The sequence below is a fragment of the Acanthochromis polyacanthus genome, chromosome 2 (genome assembly GCF_021347895.1).
Source record: "Acanthochromis polyacanthus isolate Apoly-LR-REF ecotype Palm Island chromosome 2, KAUST_Apoly_ChrSc, whole genome shotgun sequence".
In the NCBI taxonomy this organism is placed as follows: domain Eukaryota; kingdom Metazoa; phylum Chordata; class Actinopteri; family Pomacentridae; genus Acanthochromis; species Acanthochromis polyacanthus.
In genome coordinates, this window is record NC_067114.1 from 39,866,851 (window position 1) to 39,882,849 (window position 15,999).

At 38.9% G+C, this 15,999-nt stretch overlaps 1 protein-coding gene across 1 annotated transcript in view; it reads right to left on the reverse strand.

Annotated features, from left to right (window-relative positions):
- Positions 1-4,552: 4,552 nt before the first annotated feature.
- znf408 (zinc finger protein 408) overlaps positions 4,553-15,999 on the reverse strand; it is a 41,207-nt gene continuing 29,760 nt past the window's right edge. The window contains exons 8-9 of the mRNA XM_051944405.1: positions 15,095-15,328; positions 4,553-8,898 (exon numbers count right to left, since the gene is read on the reverse strand). Coding sequence (XP_051800365.1) covers positions 8,279-8,898; positions 15,095-15,328 — 854 coding nt within the window. The 3' untranslated portion in view covers positions 4,553-8,278. The remainder of the gene's footprint in view (positions 8,899-15,094; positions 15,329-15,999) is intronic.

The following is a 15,999-nucleotide window of genomic DNA, read 5'->3' on the forward strand; positions in this document are numbered from 1 at the left end:
GTCCTTGAATTAATCATGTGAGACAAACTGTTCCATCTGGAAAATCAACTGAATCCAAGCTTAAAATTAGGATATTTCATCAAAACCACTTTACTCCTCATGTTTCATTCAAAGACTTGCCAATAAAAAGCTGTACAACTTGAAAAAAAGGTTGTACATGTTGATTCCAGTATCATAGAATTTCTGCAAAATACATATTCAAAGATATTTAAAGTAAATTTTTGGGGGGGTTTGTGACATTTTAGCTGTTTAGCACGGTGAAATATCTTGTTAAGCGTTAATGATTAGAGTAGTGTACATGCCGTTTGTGGAGGTTGTAAATAGGCAGGTGGAGGCACTTCTCATCCAGTGTTGGCAACATCTGTGCTGAATATGTTAGTTTAAATTTGTGAGAATAAATTAATCTTTCACTTTGTTTTATGATATCCTTGTCATACTGCACAGAAAACGTGAGATTTCTCTACTTAAGCCATAGATGTGCTGTCTATAGTTGTACTGGACTTTTGCTGCAATGAAAACTGAGTAAAAAAAAAAGCTCAGAAACTGCTTTGGGTTCAGAGAGGTAACATACTATACAGTAGATAGAAAAATAAAGGGACTTACTGTTCTCCCTCTTCCTGTGAGAATCTGCAGGATGTTTTCAAATCTAAAAGAGACTGCATAAGAAAGATTCAATGAAGGGTTCGCGAGCTGTGAACTGGTCATTGGTTACCCATTTCTTCCTGCTTGTAGTCGGAGTTCATCCTAAAGGTGTTGGATGGTTTTGATCCCTGACTTTATGCACGGAGGCGGTGCAGGAGACACAAACTGTTGGTACAAAGAAAGTAGGAACAGTACAACAACACTGCATGTACACAACAGACAACAGGCATAACATTATGACCACCTGCCTAATATCGTATTGGTCCCCCTTATGTGGTCAAAAATGCTCTGAACCATTGGTCCTGGACCAGAGGACCTCTCAGGGTGACCTAAGGCACTTTTCCACTAGCACCTACTTAGTTCAACTCGGTTGTTTTCCATTACAATTGAGTACCACCTCATCGTGGGTGGAGTCGTCATAGCACAGCGGCTCGGCTGCGGAGTTGGCATTGATGGCAAACTAGCTAGCTTATCGTCTGCATACAGGAGACAATAATGTTACTTTCAAAATCTACGTGCTTGTCTAAAGTGAGCTTTCCACCAATAGGATAAGTAATGTAAAAGTTTCTTGAAGTCACAAAACACTTACCGGTTTTTGTGAAGGAGTCGCTATCATGGGTCGTCACTCCCTGTCCAATCAGTGAACGGCACTCTGTAGACGTCACATTATCGACTCAACTCAGCTTGCTTGGAACCCCGGCCGAGCAGGTACTAAAATAGTGCCTTTGTACTAGGTACTACATCCTAATGGAAAACCTCACAAACCAAGTTGAGCTGAGTAGATGCCAGTGGAAAAGCGGCACTATTGGGTCTGGACCAGGATGATGACAGTGGACCCTTTAGATACTCTGGGTTGGACAGTGGGGCTTCTGGGAATCAAACTCGTTCCACTGCATCCTGTTGTTTGATCAGAATGACGTCTATGAAGTTTGGAGGTCAGATCAACATCTTGGGCGACTGTCATGTTCTCCAAGATGTTACTGATTGTTTGATGCCTTTGCAAAGTGGTGGGGTGCATTTTCTTGAGGGGGTAGACCAGTGACATTTACAAACGTGGACAAAATTGTTGGTACCCCTCAGTTAAAGAAGGAAAAACCCACAATTCTCACTGAAATCACTTGAAACTCACAAAAGTAACAATAAATAAAAATTTATTGAAAATTAAATAATCAAAATCAGCCATCACTTTTGAATTGTTGATTAACATAATTATTTAAAAAAACTAACTAATGAAATAGGGCTGGACAAAAATGATGGTACCCATAACTTAATATTTTGTTGCACAACCTTTTGAGGCAATCACTGCAATTAAACGATTTCTGTATTTGTCAATGAGCGTTCTGCAGCTGTCAACAGGTATTTTGGCCCACTCCTCATGAGCAAACAGCTCCAGTTGTCTCAGGTTTGATGGGTGTCTTCTCCAAATGGCATGTTTCAGCTAATTCCACATATGTTCAATGGGATTCAGATCTGGGCTCATAGAAGGCCACTTTAGAATAGTCCAACGCTTTTCTCTCAGCCATTCTTGGGTGTTTTTGGCTGTGTGTTTTGGATCGTTGTCCTGTTGGAAGACCCATGACCTGCAACTGAGACCAAGCTTTCTGACACTAGGCAGCACATTTCTCTCCAGAATGCCTTGATAGTCTTCAGATTTCATCGTACCTTGCACACTTTCAAGACACCCTGTGCCAGATGCAGCAAAGCAGCCCCAAAACATTACTGAGCCTCCTCCATGTTTCACCGTAGGGACAGTGTTCTTTTCTTCGTATGCTTGGTTTTTGAGTCTATGAACATAGAGTTGATGTGCCTTACCAAAAAGCTCCAGTTTGGTCTCATCTGTCCAAAGGACATTCTCCCAGAAGCTTTGTGGCTTGTCAACATGCATTTTTGCAAATTCCACTCTCGCTTTTTTATGAGTTTTTTTCAGCAGTGGTGTCCTCCTTGGTCGTCTCCCATGAAGTCCACTTTGGCTCAAACAACGACGAATGGTGCGATCTGACACTGATGTACCTTGGCCTTGGAGTTCACCTTTAATTTCTTTGGAGGTTGCTCTGGGCTCTTTGGATACAATTCCAACGATCCGTCTCTTCAATTTGTCATCAATTTTCCTCTTGCGGCCACGTCCAGGGAGGTTGGCTACTGTCCCGTGGGTCTTGAACTTCTGAATAATATGAGCCACTGTTGTCACAGGAACTTCAAGCTGTTTAGAGATGGTCTTATAGCCTTTACCTTTAAGATGTTTGTCTATAATTTTTTTTCGGATGTCCTGGGACAATTCTCTCCTTCGCTTTCTGTTGTCCATGTTCAGTGTGGTACACACCTTTTCACCAAACAGCAGGGTGACTACTTGTCTCCCTTTAAATAGGCAGACTGACTGATTATGAGTTTGGAAACACCTGTGATGTCAATTAAATGACACACCTGAGTTAATCATGTCACTCTGGTCAAATAGTTTTCAATCTTTTATAGAGGTACCATCATTTTTGTCCAGGCCTGTTTCATTAGTTTGTTTTTTTAAATAATTATGTTAATCAACAATTCAAAAGTAATGGCTGTTTTGATTATTTAATTTTCAATAAATTTTTATTTATTGTTACTTTTGTGAGTTTCAAGTGATTTCAGTGAGAATTGTGGGTTTTTCCTTCTTTAACTGAGGGGTACCAACAATTTTGTCCACGTGTGTAGGATTACCATTTGCATGAAGGAGTGTGTTTGTTCAGGGACAATGTTTATTGGGGTGTTTAACTCTCATCAACATGGACGCCAAAATCCAATATTTTCCAACAGAACACCACATAGTGACAATATAATCAATGCTATTCACTTCACCTGTCAGTGGTCATAATGTGATGCCTCATTGGTGAATAGTGCAGCAGTAGGATTTCCTTTAACTAAAACTCAGTTCCCCAGAAGTATTGAAAAATACATGGAAAGGTTTGTCTAGGTGGCTTTGAAATGCAACACGGTTTGACAAGAGTGCACCTTTTCCATCAACACTTAACAATTACGTTTTAAAATAAGTGTAGAACCACAAAAAAAACCACTTCACCGCTCTTCTGTTCTTTGTACTTTTCTTTTTAAAGAAGTTCAGAAATTTTAAACCACAAACAAACCTTTACCTGCAGGCTGAGAGCTGCTCCTGGTTCTGTAACTGCAGGTGCAATGAAAAATTAATCGATTTTTTTTTTTGTCTCCTTCTCTCTGTGCGTCACATATCCATTAGCTTTTAAAATCTGCTCGTTTGGAGGTTTTTTTTTGTTTTGTTTACAGTTGTAAACATGCTGTGGCTCGTCTCCACTTTCAGCGACATGAGAAAGGCTATGCATTATCTCCAGCTAAGTGTTAGAGCGCTTCGTGTCTCTGCTGAGGCAGAACAAAACAGCTCTAATCGATGGAATGGGGACGAGCTTCAGCCTCACTGGATGTATAGTTTTAGTAGTTTTTGACAGAACTACAATCATGGTTATTCCGTTGTATATTTAGAGTCAGTACAGAACTGGCCATTAAGGTGCTTAACGGTTGGTAACCATTAAATGAAACTACATGTAATCTGAAGTACATTTAAATACTACTTTTCATGTTATTAAGGCTGGATATAACAGCTGTTTTCACTGTCGATTAAGCTGTGGATTATTTTCTCACGTTATCTGTCATTTGTTTGATTGAAAAAAATGTGCTTCTCAAAGAATCAAATATCTTGTTTTTTCCACAAACCAAAGATATTCAGTTTTTAAAAAAAAAAGTAATTGTTGTCTGAATATCATAGAAATATACATAAAATATACAGATCCCTTTGCTACATCGTGTTAAAAAATGTATGTAAAATTTTAAATCTGCCATTTCTATCCACTAATCTACTCCCAATGACACAAAATAATAACAGAATAAAATACTGCAAATCTATAGAAAATTACAAACTGAAATCTCTCATTTATTTTATGTAGTTTGGCAGCAATTACAGGGTGAAATCTAACACCCATAAAACCATTATATGCATATTCTATGGTATGTAAAGGACTTCATTTGTCCTATATAATATACAGTATTCCAAATTGATGATGCAACTACCATACTTCGCTGTAGGGATTGCCATAGCAGGAGGTGGACAGTGCTCAGCAAACATGAGGCTTGGTGTCTTTCTAAAGACTGAATTTTCTGTCTCAGAATGCAGTTAAACGCGCTTTGAAAAGCTCCAAACAGGCTGTTATGCATCTCAGAGTGGCTTCATCCAGCTGCTCTGCCTGGATGAAGTCATCCTTCCATCTTTGCAGAGGACCTCTGAAGTTATGGTTCAGGTGACTGTTGAGTCCCTTTCCCTCTGTTGTTTGTCCAGATGACCGATTCTACAAAGAGTTCTGGTTTTTCCAAACTCTGCCCATTTCACAGTTATGGACACTCAAAGCTTTAGAAATTGTTTTAAACTGTCATCCTGATCTATGATTTACTAGACTTACATTGTGGCTCGTTTATTTTTGCGCTGACGTACAGTGGAGCTGATGGGTGTCTTTCTAAACTCAATAAATTCAATTTGTCACAGGTGAGACTCCATTTAAAATACAGAGTATTAAAGCAAACAAATGCAACTGCCCACATTTTGAGTGCCACGGCAAAGAGATTACTTGTTTAATTTCATTAGATTTTTAATGAATTTGTTTAATGTTCTACAAACATGTTTTCAGTTTATCATTAAGGGTTTTCGTAGAGAGACTGATAAGAATAATAGTTTCATCTCTTTAAAATTCAATCTACAAAACAAAAATGTCTTAAAACTTGTGACTCATATTTTGCTTTGTTAACTTGTAACAATGCCAGAACCAGCTATGATCCTAAATTATGCTTCTTTTTGATATCTTTTATTACCGCTTCCTAACCTGAGCAGTTTCATGACGCACTTCTGTTCCCTTTGAGAGCAGACAGGAGGAAGGTGACAGGATGTCAGGGGAGAGATGAGGGATGACATGCAACATTAGTCCTCTTTCCAACCTCAGACTGGAGACTTTGCAATTACATGGTGAGTGCCTTAAAACCCGAGAAAACGTGAGCACCCGGAAATCTCTCCAACCTTTCAGTAACCCATTTGTTTCAAAATAAATTGTGTGAGCAACCATTCTCCAGGTCCTTTTCATTATTGTGCAAAAAAAAGTCTCTTTATTGAGCAGACTTTCTAATACTGACATTTAGATGTAGACAGTTCTCTCTATGTCTGGGTTTCCATTACAGTTTTTCGCAAAATAAAAGCGATATTTCTAAAATTTCGATAAAGTATATTTGCGCTTTGAACGTGTTTCCATTGAAGGTTGTTCTGGGCAGAAGCATCATAACTCTCGTAAAATATCATCCCGCAAGATTTCACTGCAGGAAGATGGACGCCCAAAACCAAAACCAAAACCCTCATTTCCGCTTCTATCTCCTTATAACACATTCCTCTGCTGTTTGCTGTCTAGTATGGCAGTGATGTTTTTCTCAAGAATAATGGCAAGAAAAGTCTCGGTCTCCTCTTCTGTTCACACGTACCGCGCCATGTTTACTCCGAGAGAACTGGTCATGTGACCAGGGACGTCACGTCTGGTGACGTATAATTGCAGAAAAAGTGTTTCCATTGCACTTTTGCGATATTTTTCAATATCGAAACGTCTGAAAAACCACCTTATGAGAGCGTAAAAACTTTTTAGCGATATTTTAGTCCTTTTTTGAAATTTAGGTGTCTCCATTACCAGTTTTTTATTGTGCTATTTACATTTTTCATTAACACATGGAAAAATGGTCATTATGTTTTTTGTTTTTTTTAACTGAGACTACCGTTCAAAAGTTTAGGGTTACTTTGAAATGTCCATATTTTTGATAGAAAGGCGGTTTATTTAAATGAAGATTACATTAAATAAATCAGAAATACAGTCAAGACATTGTTAATGTGGTAAATGACTAGCTGGAAACAGATGATTTTTAATGGAATATCGCCATAGGGGTACAGAGGAACATTTCCAGCAACCATCACGCCTGTGTTCTAATGCTACATTATGTTAGCTAATGGTGTTGAAAGGCTCATTGATGATTAGAAAACCCTTGTGCAATTATGTTAGCACAGGAATAAAAGTGAGTTTTCATGGAAAACATGAAATTGTCTGAGTGACCCCAAACTTTTGAAGGATAGTGTATACTAATAGATTGTTGATTGGTAATGTGGCAGGCTATCGCTTGCTAGCAACAGGCCACCATGACAGTAATTTCTGGAGCAGTAAATGGCTTCCAGACATTGTTCTTGTGTAAATTTCAAGTCAACGTGAACCACAGTAATGATCTGGGGACTGATGAAATTGAGCTGATTTGCGGTAAATTTCAAGCATCCATGGTTAATTACGACTTTACTAACGCATGGAAAAATGGACATTGTGCTTTTTTTCACTCAACACTGTACAAACTGATTGTTGATTGTTATCGTGGCAGACCATCGCGTAAGAAAAATGTTTACAATTTGCATCTGTACTTGCAACCAAAGCCTGTATATGAAAGACAGATGCAACCACTGGGTCTGAAAAGTGAAGCCAGAACGGAAGGAACTTAAATCTGCATTTGTTCTCCTAGCCAAAAGGGGGGCGACTCCCCTGTTTACACAAAGAAGTCAGAGTGCGAGGAAGTCTATGAGAAAATGAGCCAAATTCTCAACTTTTACCTCTTTTTTTTTCTAATAAGTTTATGGTCTCTGTCACTAGTTTCAAATTTCTTTCAGTACAGCATGTCGCTCAATTTGTAACTCATGATTCAATTTGGAGGAAAACAAACAACAAAAAAAGGCAGATTCAATGGAACAATGTGTTCAATTTCGAAGTTTCAAAGCTGTAGCCCACAAACCAGTGGGCAACATCATAGCTGCAACATTTATCTTTTATATACAGTCTGTGGCAAACCTGCAGGTGATTTAAATTATTCTGTGTTGATCAGACCTCTCAGGACTGTGTGGGAGCACACAGACCATGTTAAGGTGGGACTTTACACCTTTTGAAATCCATGGAGGCTGGTTACCACCTTCAACTTGAGAAAAGGTCTGAAAAGATTAAATGAAAACACCTGCGTGGGAGCACAAGGATTTCACATGTGGACTGAGACTTACATACAGTAAGTTGAATGTCTGAGTGTGTTGTGCAGTTTCATTTGTTTCTTTTATCTCCGGGTAATAACTGACTAAATGCAGAAGACCTAATGTCAAGCTGAGGCATTTTCTGTTGCAACCTCAATGGAATCTGACAGCTTAAGTGGTTGAATCGACAGTAAATGTCAGTTTTGTGTGTCGGCTGCTCAGAATCAAACGACGTTACAGTCACTACAGGAGGACTCTATCCCTGAAGAAGCTCAGAGATCAGGCCGAAAACAGACCAGCTTTTCCTCTTTTGTTCTTGAGTAAGACGTATCGCAGCTGTTATTGGTATTTCTCTCCATGCCTTTATGTGTAACCAGCAGCTAATCATACCTAATGACTTCCCATCTGTTCTGTAGAGGTTGTTCAAAGGCAATTTGGTAAATAATAAGAAACTGAAGAAAATGTAGACGAGGTTGTGTGAGGAAGATGAGGAATAAAAAAATGTTGATTACAAAGTTAACTGAGATGTATTAATCAGGAAAACGTCCTCCAGATCTCAGGCTACACTGTGTTTATCTCCACTGTCTGAGCCACCGAGCAGAGTCCTTCGTCCTGTAGGATCAGCAGTTCTCCCACCGCCGGCTCTCCGTGGACCACAATGCACTGCTCTGCAGACTCCGATATCACCACCTCCACTAGCTCCTGCCCCGACCCTGCAGGCAGTGAGGCCTCCGAGGTGAGCAGCAGAGGGGCGGAGCTCGACGTGGACAGGTCATCCGTGTGGACGTATACGACGGCATGTTGGACGTTACCTGAAACATCACCATCTCTTGACGTCTCACCTGTCTTAAACTTCTCAACTTTTCTTCGCCATCGTCTCCGCCTTACTTCCCCTCTGTCTTTCTCTACTTCCTCTTGAGGAAGCGAGTTCTTCTTGGGTCTTCCTCTGATCGGTTTTGGATGACTGGAGCCAAACTCTGGTGCCACCTCCTTATTGGAGCTCTCGTCTCTATGTCCTCCTTCCATCTCAGTTTGAGTTTCTCCCTCTGTCCTATGCTGAGCTTGGTGTCTCAGCAGACTTTGTCTCACAGTGTAAGAAGCTCCACAGTAGCAGCTGTATGGTTTCTCTTTGAGGTGGGATGACCTTACGTGTCTCCTCAGTTTGGTGGCCAATGTGTAGCCTAAAGAAGAAAAGGAAAAATCAAAGAACATGTTTATGTGTCTGAGTGTATTAATGGGGTCTAGCCAGCAACAGGCCACCATGACAACGACGTCTGTATGGATTAATGGCCTCCAGAGTGTTTTATGGCTTTCGTAGTTTTATGTTTTTTATGGATTCTATGGTTTTATAGTAATCCAAATTGTTTTGTTTTATTATGCTGTTGGAAAGCACTTTGGTCTTCTTTTATGTTGTAAAGTGCTCTACAAATAAATTTTGATTGATTGATTAACCTATTTTTATTGACAACAGCCTTACTGTAGCTGTGTGGCTAATGAAGACACCATGAACTATGGTGAACAGCTGATGCTTGTCAACAAAAGACATGTATGCTAGAAATACAACATTTCTAGCATACAGAAAAACCACCATGAGACTTTATTCATTTTAACAATGGAATGATTAATAACTGATGACAAGGTTGACCATCGGTGAAGAAATTTGCCCTAACTGCCCGAAAAATTGATTTCAAATTTGCGTAAGTACCGTGGGGGTTTAGCTAGCAAAGGGCCACCATAACAATGACTTCTGTACCCATTAATGGCCTTGACAATGTAAACATATTTTATTGAGGACAGCATTAATGCAGTTGTGTGGCTAATGAAGACACTATGAATTACAGCGAACAGTTGATGCCTCTCATCTAGAATAGTTTTGTAGCATACAGAATAACAGACCTGAGCTCGTGCCAAAACACCGGTTTTGGCGCGAGCTCTCGCGCGATTTCGGAACGAGATTTGCTTTCTAGCCTCCTGAGATTTGGATACAGACCACAACAAAGAGCGATCGCCAGGTAATGTGGAGGTTTTCGTTCACTTCTCATCTCTAGTATGTTGTGGGACACTCATTGAGACTATCTGAGCCGGTCAGTGTGGGGCAAAAAGCACGTTAGAGCAGACTTTGACGGGGGGGGGGGGGGGCAGCTCCCCCATACTTTTTGCTAGCCGAGCTGCTAGCCAAGCTGCTAGCTGAGCTACTAAGCTGCCTGCCTGGCTAAATACTGGAGCTATGTCGAAAATTCATTTCTCCATCACTCACATGTATGAAATTACATATGGAAACAGACCCCAGGTTGGAAAAAAAACGAAGTTCCCCTTTAAAGGCCTCCAGAGACTTTATTCACTTTAACAATGGAATGTTTAATAATTGATGACAAGGTTGACCATCAGTGAAGAAAACCCCCCAAATTTGCCTCAATGATGGGTGGTTTTCAGTATTTGTTGGGCCAAGAGCAATGCAGCTAGTAAGAGGCCACCATGACAGAGACTTCTGTAGCAGGTAATGACTTCTGGAAACTGTTCTTGTGTAAATTTCAAGCCTATACAAAACAGAGCAATGATCCTGTGACAAATGAAAGTGAGCTGATTTGCGGTAAATACCAAGCACCCATGGCTAATTACAACTTTATTAACACATGGAAAAATGGCCTTAGAGCTTTTTTCATTTAACACTATACTAATTGTTGATTGTTAAAGTGGCAGGCTATCGGTTAGGAAAACAGCTTAAAATTTGCATCAACTTGCAACAAGCGCCTGTATATAAAAGACAGATGTAAAGATGAAAAGCAAAGCCAGCATGAAAGTGACTTTAATGCATTTATATAGCACTTATTCACAACATACTCCAGCTCAGTGCTCTTCACAACATAAGGTGAAGACCAAACAAATTATTCCCTTTGAGCAGCTCTTTGAGCAGGAGAAAACATCCTTTTAACAGAAAGATGTCGTCCAGTTAAGCCCTTTTCAGACATGGGAGAGTAATATTGCTGCTTCGTATATCTGTTAAAACGGCAACATTCAGTCATTCAGGCACTTTAAATTCTACTCATAGCTTCATTCCAACATACCGGCCACAAGAGAGGACTGTATTTGTCATTCACAGGAGTTGGTACAGTACAAGTGATGTATAAAACATAATATTGCGCTAGTAAACAAAATCAGCCTATCAAACTGCTCAAATAACAAACAGCCTACTTTATTTAGGTTTTCTTAAACAAAGAAAATTCTGTCCATGTTTCCTGATAATCTAATTACTTCTTTACCAACAGTAAAGTAAGAAAAATATAAATGTTCCAACAACTGCAAGACTCAGTCTGAGGATAGCTGGGAAAAGCTCACCTGTCTGAGTTGAAGTAAAGTTCACAATGTGATCTGCTGTTATACCCTGATCGATCCCGTCTCCATGGCGGGAATAATTCTGAATTATAAGTAATTACTAAGTTTATCTCTATTGCTGCTATATGCACACAATTCTCTCTTTGAAGACATGTATACGGATCCTGCTGCAAGTAATTAATGGACTTAGAGGAAAGACTCCTACATACAGCTGGAATCAACAAAATAAACTAAGATCTGGTTTACAGTTATTCTTGGTGAGTCCCAGTTACCTGAGCTGTTATTGATTGTCTTCTTCACAGTAATAAAGGGGCTTGTTCTTGAGGACTCTCCAGAATTTCTTTTAAATGTGTAGACATGGGCTTTGTGCAATACAATCGTGTGTAATATTGTTAAAGGATCATGAGCAATAGTGACAATGGGAAATGTGCAATACTAGTTATCAAGGGTTTTTTTCCCTGTTAAAAGGGTGTTTTTCTTGTCACTGTCGCCTTAGGGTTTGCTCTGGGGGTTCAGGCACATGGGTTCTGTAAAGCGTCTTGAGACAATTTGACTATAATTGGCGCTATATAAATAAAATTTAATTTAATTAAATAGTGTCAGAGGGATATATGTGGTGCTTTTGTCGGTTGATGTGCACTATGTGTTACTGCTTGTTTTCCTTTTTTTGTATGTCTTAGTTCAGTTACGATATGTTATTTGTATTTTTTTATTTTTAACCTGCTAATTGGATTTGAGATGGAAATTAGAAGTACGGCTGTAATCTGTTGTATTTACGAGAAAATGTTCATTACTACAAACTGTCCCGTTTTTAAAATAAATAAAACATACATAAATTAACAGTATTATTGTCAAAATATGTTTCTGGGATGGTTAATTCGCCAGTATGTGCGAGCTATTTAAACAAAATGATATCTTTAATGCTAAAATATAATTATTGTTGTTGAATTTTCAAAAGTACTGTTTTACAAAAAAGCAGAAAAAAATAATAAAGCAGATTAATGTTTTTGATTGAGATACCAAATTACAGATATTTTCTTGTATTAATGAACAGGAAAAAATATTTTTTGTAAGTTTTTCAGGATTGTTTTCTGACTTTTTAGAGGATTCCAGTGTGCTGGTTCAAATTTGGCCATAAAAATATGAATTCAGTTTAAAATTCCTCACTCTGGTTCAAAGTTCAGTTGAAATTCAAATATTAAGCTTTTTGGGTAGTATGTGTGAGTAAGGACTATTTAGTTGTTCTAGTTTGTTATTTGCCTAATAAAGAACTATCCATTTTTTAGTTTGAAACAGGTTTTTGACAGATTTCTAAAATATTTGTGTTTTCTCGTTTTATGATAGGTGATCTAATAAATGTGTTAAGCGCTACATGCCTATTCGTTAATGTGATCGCATGCAGTTCAGACTTGGCTGTGTTGACAGTAATACAGAAATGTTACTAAGTCTGATCTAGTAAGATTTCCATCGCAACTTTTACATACACATGTGCAGGATGTTCAGAAGTTTATAACCACATAGTTAGAGCTGCAGTTCCTATCATGCTTGTGTTCTATATAACACTGGATGTGCACAGATTTGTGTTTATAAAGCTTTATTTCAATGCTGTGGAGAGTGATGTCGATTACTGATCCAAAAATATCAGTGTTATGGCAGATGTTCTGATGTTTATTTGTTGGAAACGTATCAGCAGCGGTCTGGCTTTATCTCCTAGACCAGGGGTCGGCAACCCGCGGCTCCGGAGCCGCATGCAGCTCTTTCAGCCCTCTGTTGTGGCTCCCTGTAACTTTGGAAAATAAATTGTTCTGCCTTTCAGGCGCGTTTCAATGCATTTTAATATAGAGAGTTTTATTGTGAAATTACCTCTCTTATTTTGACGTGTCACTCCACCGGATGTGCTGCGGTTTTCCCCTGTGACATGAGAGCGCAAAGTTGATGCAGAGAAGATGGAGAAGCAACGCCTGTAGTTTCACATCGTTTTGTACTCAAGAATGGCAAGCCTGTATATTAAAGCTCCACTCCAAGAAAGACACGTCTTGTCTTTGAGTCAAAAGTACTCATGAGTACTAAGGTAAACTACGGATAATTGTCTTGCTCAGTATCTACTCTTTGATAGGGTAATACACGTTACTCGCAAGAACACGTCCAGCATCCAGGCAGCAGGTCAGAGAGTCAGAGGAGTGTCGTCTTGGAAAATAGGGCAGCGACTTACCGGAGAAAAGTTATTAGCTTAAGATAAATAGATTTTACAAGTTAAATAGACTTTCGCAAAATATTGATTTCCAGCTAACATTATGTAACATATGAGGTCCAGGAGCAAAAATGACATTAACCAAGTAAGATAAATATTAGTGGAAGGACACGATTAAAAAAGTGAATCTATCTAATTAGAGGCTTTGTAATTAATTAATCACGACTGATTAACAAGGGCATAGAGGTAAAAAAGCGATATATGCAGTGTTGTCTTCATTTTAAATGCCAAAAGGATTTTGCGGTTCCTGGTGTTTTCTTTTCTGTGGGAAACGGGTCAAAATGGCTCTTTGAGTGTTAAAGGTTGCCGACCCCTGTCCTAGACAAACACTATATAGCTGGCAAGTGAGTGAGCGGATGATCCCAACACAGCTTCGGTTTTCAATTGTTTAATTTCCTCTTAATTACAAAGCAAAACAAATTGTACTTTCTCCTATGATTCTGCCCTGTTTTTAATTCAGTATATCTAAAGGATGAGGCAGCTCCACATTTTCTTATTGTTAGCAAATCTATTTGTCCCATTCAGACTCAAAACAGCCTTAAAAACATACATATATTGGTTTATTTATAAAGTAATAGCTAGTTATTGGAATTTTTAAAATTATTTATAACAATATTACTGAAATAGAATCAAATACATTTGTTTGGGACTATTTTTAGCCATGGAATAACCCACATTTGATGTTCTGTGAGCATTTGGGGCAGTTTCTAGGGCATTGACTACAATACCAAAATACTTGTTAGTTAGGTTATTAGTTATTAATATATTATTATCAATTAATTAGTGCTGTTGAATCTGATGTTTTTATGTAATTTGTTCTTGTGTCCAGGTTGTATCATTGGAGAAAATGCACAATTTCAACAAGTAACCTTTTATGTTCAAACACACAGAGACTGAAAAGATGTCCAGAGTAAAAGGAGAAAAAATGTCAAGAACACACATTAATCACTGAACCTTTTACACCAAACTGTGAGAGAAGCAATAGTTAGCTGCCTGAGCTTCAGCTAAAATGATTTTGTGTTGATCTGAATCAATCCTGAAAGCTGCAATAGACTTTACTGTAAGCGGCTGAAAGATATCAAATATTGCAAGTTACTGTAAATTAACTGTATGTAAAACCATTAGAAATTATCTCTGTCCGTGAACTGTGCAGTACTAAAAGACTATCTTGTATGAAACAGTCAATAACAAAACAAGATGAGGAGAAAATGCTGCTGTCTGTGCCTAAGGGATAAAATAGAACCGTCTTAGAGTTTATCAATAATGAAACCAGCAAACAAGTTTTTTGTGCTTCGAAAAAAAAGTGAACATCCTACTAATCAGTAGTTTGTATTTTCTGCTTGAGGATGCAGGACGGAGCTTCAGCAGCCTGCTGAGCAAAATAAATGAGGCCAGTTGGAGGAGAATTGGCCAGCGAGAGCTTCACGCCTCCGACCGGCTTTTTCATCGACTCATTGTTCAGCAATTTATGTTCTCTGCGTTTTTCACTCTAAGACTCTTCTCAGTTTCAACAGAATAACACAGTTACAGCTCCAAATGTATTGAATATGTCCCCAAGCATGAACTTAGGCACTGAGTGAAACGAAGGCCCTCCTATACCAGAGAGAGCCACCATTTACTACAAGTTAAAATTCACTTTGTGAAGACTAAAAACTTTCAAACTCCGTGTTAGAAACTGATGTGCAGAGGGACCTAAACTTTCCCAAATGGGAGAAAATGAGGCCAAAAGTCCCCCTAGAATTACTTAACTCCAGCTGTTTCATCCCTTTTAAGTTTTAATATCTTGTTCTAACCTTTCCCACAAATGGGGCAGCGATGGGGTCTTTCTCCAGTGTGCAGCCTCTCGTGGGACTTCAGGCTGTGCGGATCCCTCAGCGATTTTCCACAGTAGCTACAGAGGAAACCTCCTCCGGTGTGGGTGAACATGTGACGGCTGAGCTCTGGTTTCTGAGAGAACGTCTGGTCGCACTCGGAGCAGGAAAACGGTTTCTCCCCATTGTGGATTCTCAAATGACACTCGAGGTTCCCTGAGACACACATTGACAGAAACAGTCGGATACAAGCTAATGGACGAGGCAGAGAGAATATTCAGCTTTCAAATAATATGTGAAGGCTCAGTTTGTCTCTCAGAATTGATGTTGTCACTTTGATGGATGAAACCACAAATTGCAGGGATTGGTCACCGCCGGGCACCTCCTCTCAGCTGTGTAATAGTCTCTTGTTGAAAATAATCATGTTGAGTTAACTCATCAGTGTGACCATAACAAATTCACAATTAAAGAAATACTTTTCTTTCATAGTGGAGCTCAGATGAGAAGATCAACATCAGTTTCATCTCTGTGTGTTTGATAAAGGAGCTTCCGGGATGTAATTTGCACTTGGGAAAACCCAAACAATTTCTTTTAGTTAAATAAATCTGCCTTAGTTACTCACTGTCTTTGAAATATGGCTTCAGAACCAATTGATTTATAATTTTTTCTATTCCCACTCCTCGATCCAAATAGTGGATCTAAGGACAGAGGGTTCTGTATTCTTTTCACATTTTAAAGCTTTGATGTGTGATATTCATCTTCTCAGAAGTCCTATCTTTGTGGCGAGGCTGCTGGATTCTTGTAATTTAAAGAACTCAGGTGATTCTCGGGGGTATCGGTGTGACTGTTAATGAATGAAGACAACTTCAATAAATTCTCCTTCTGCA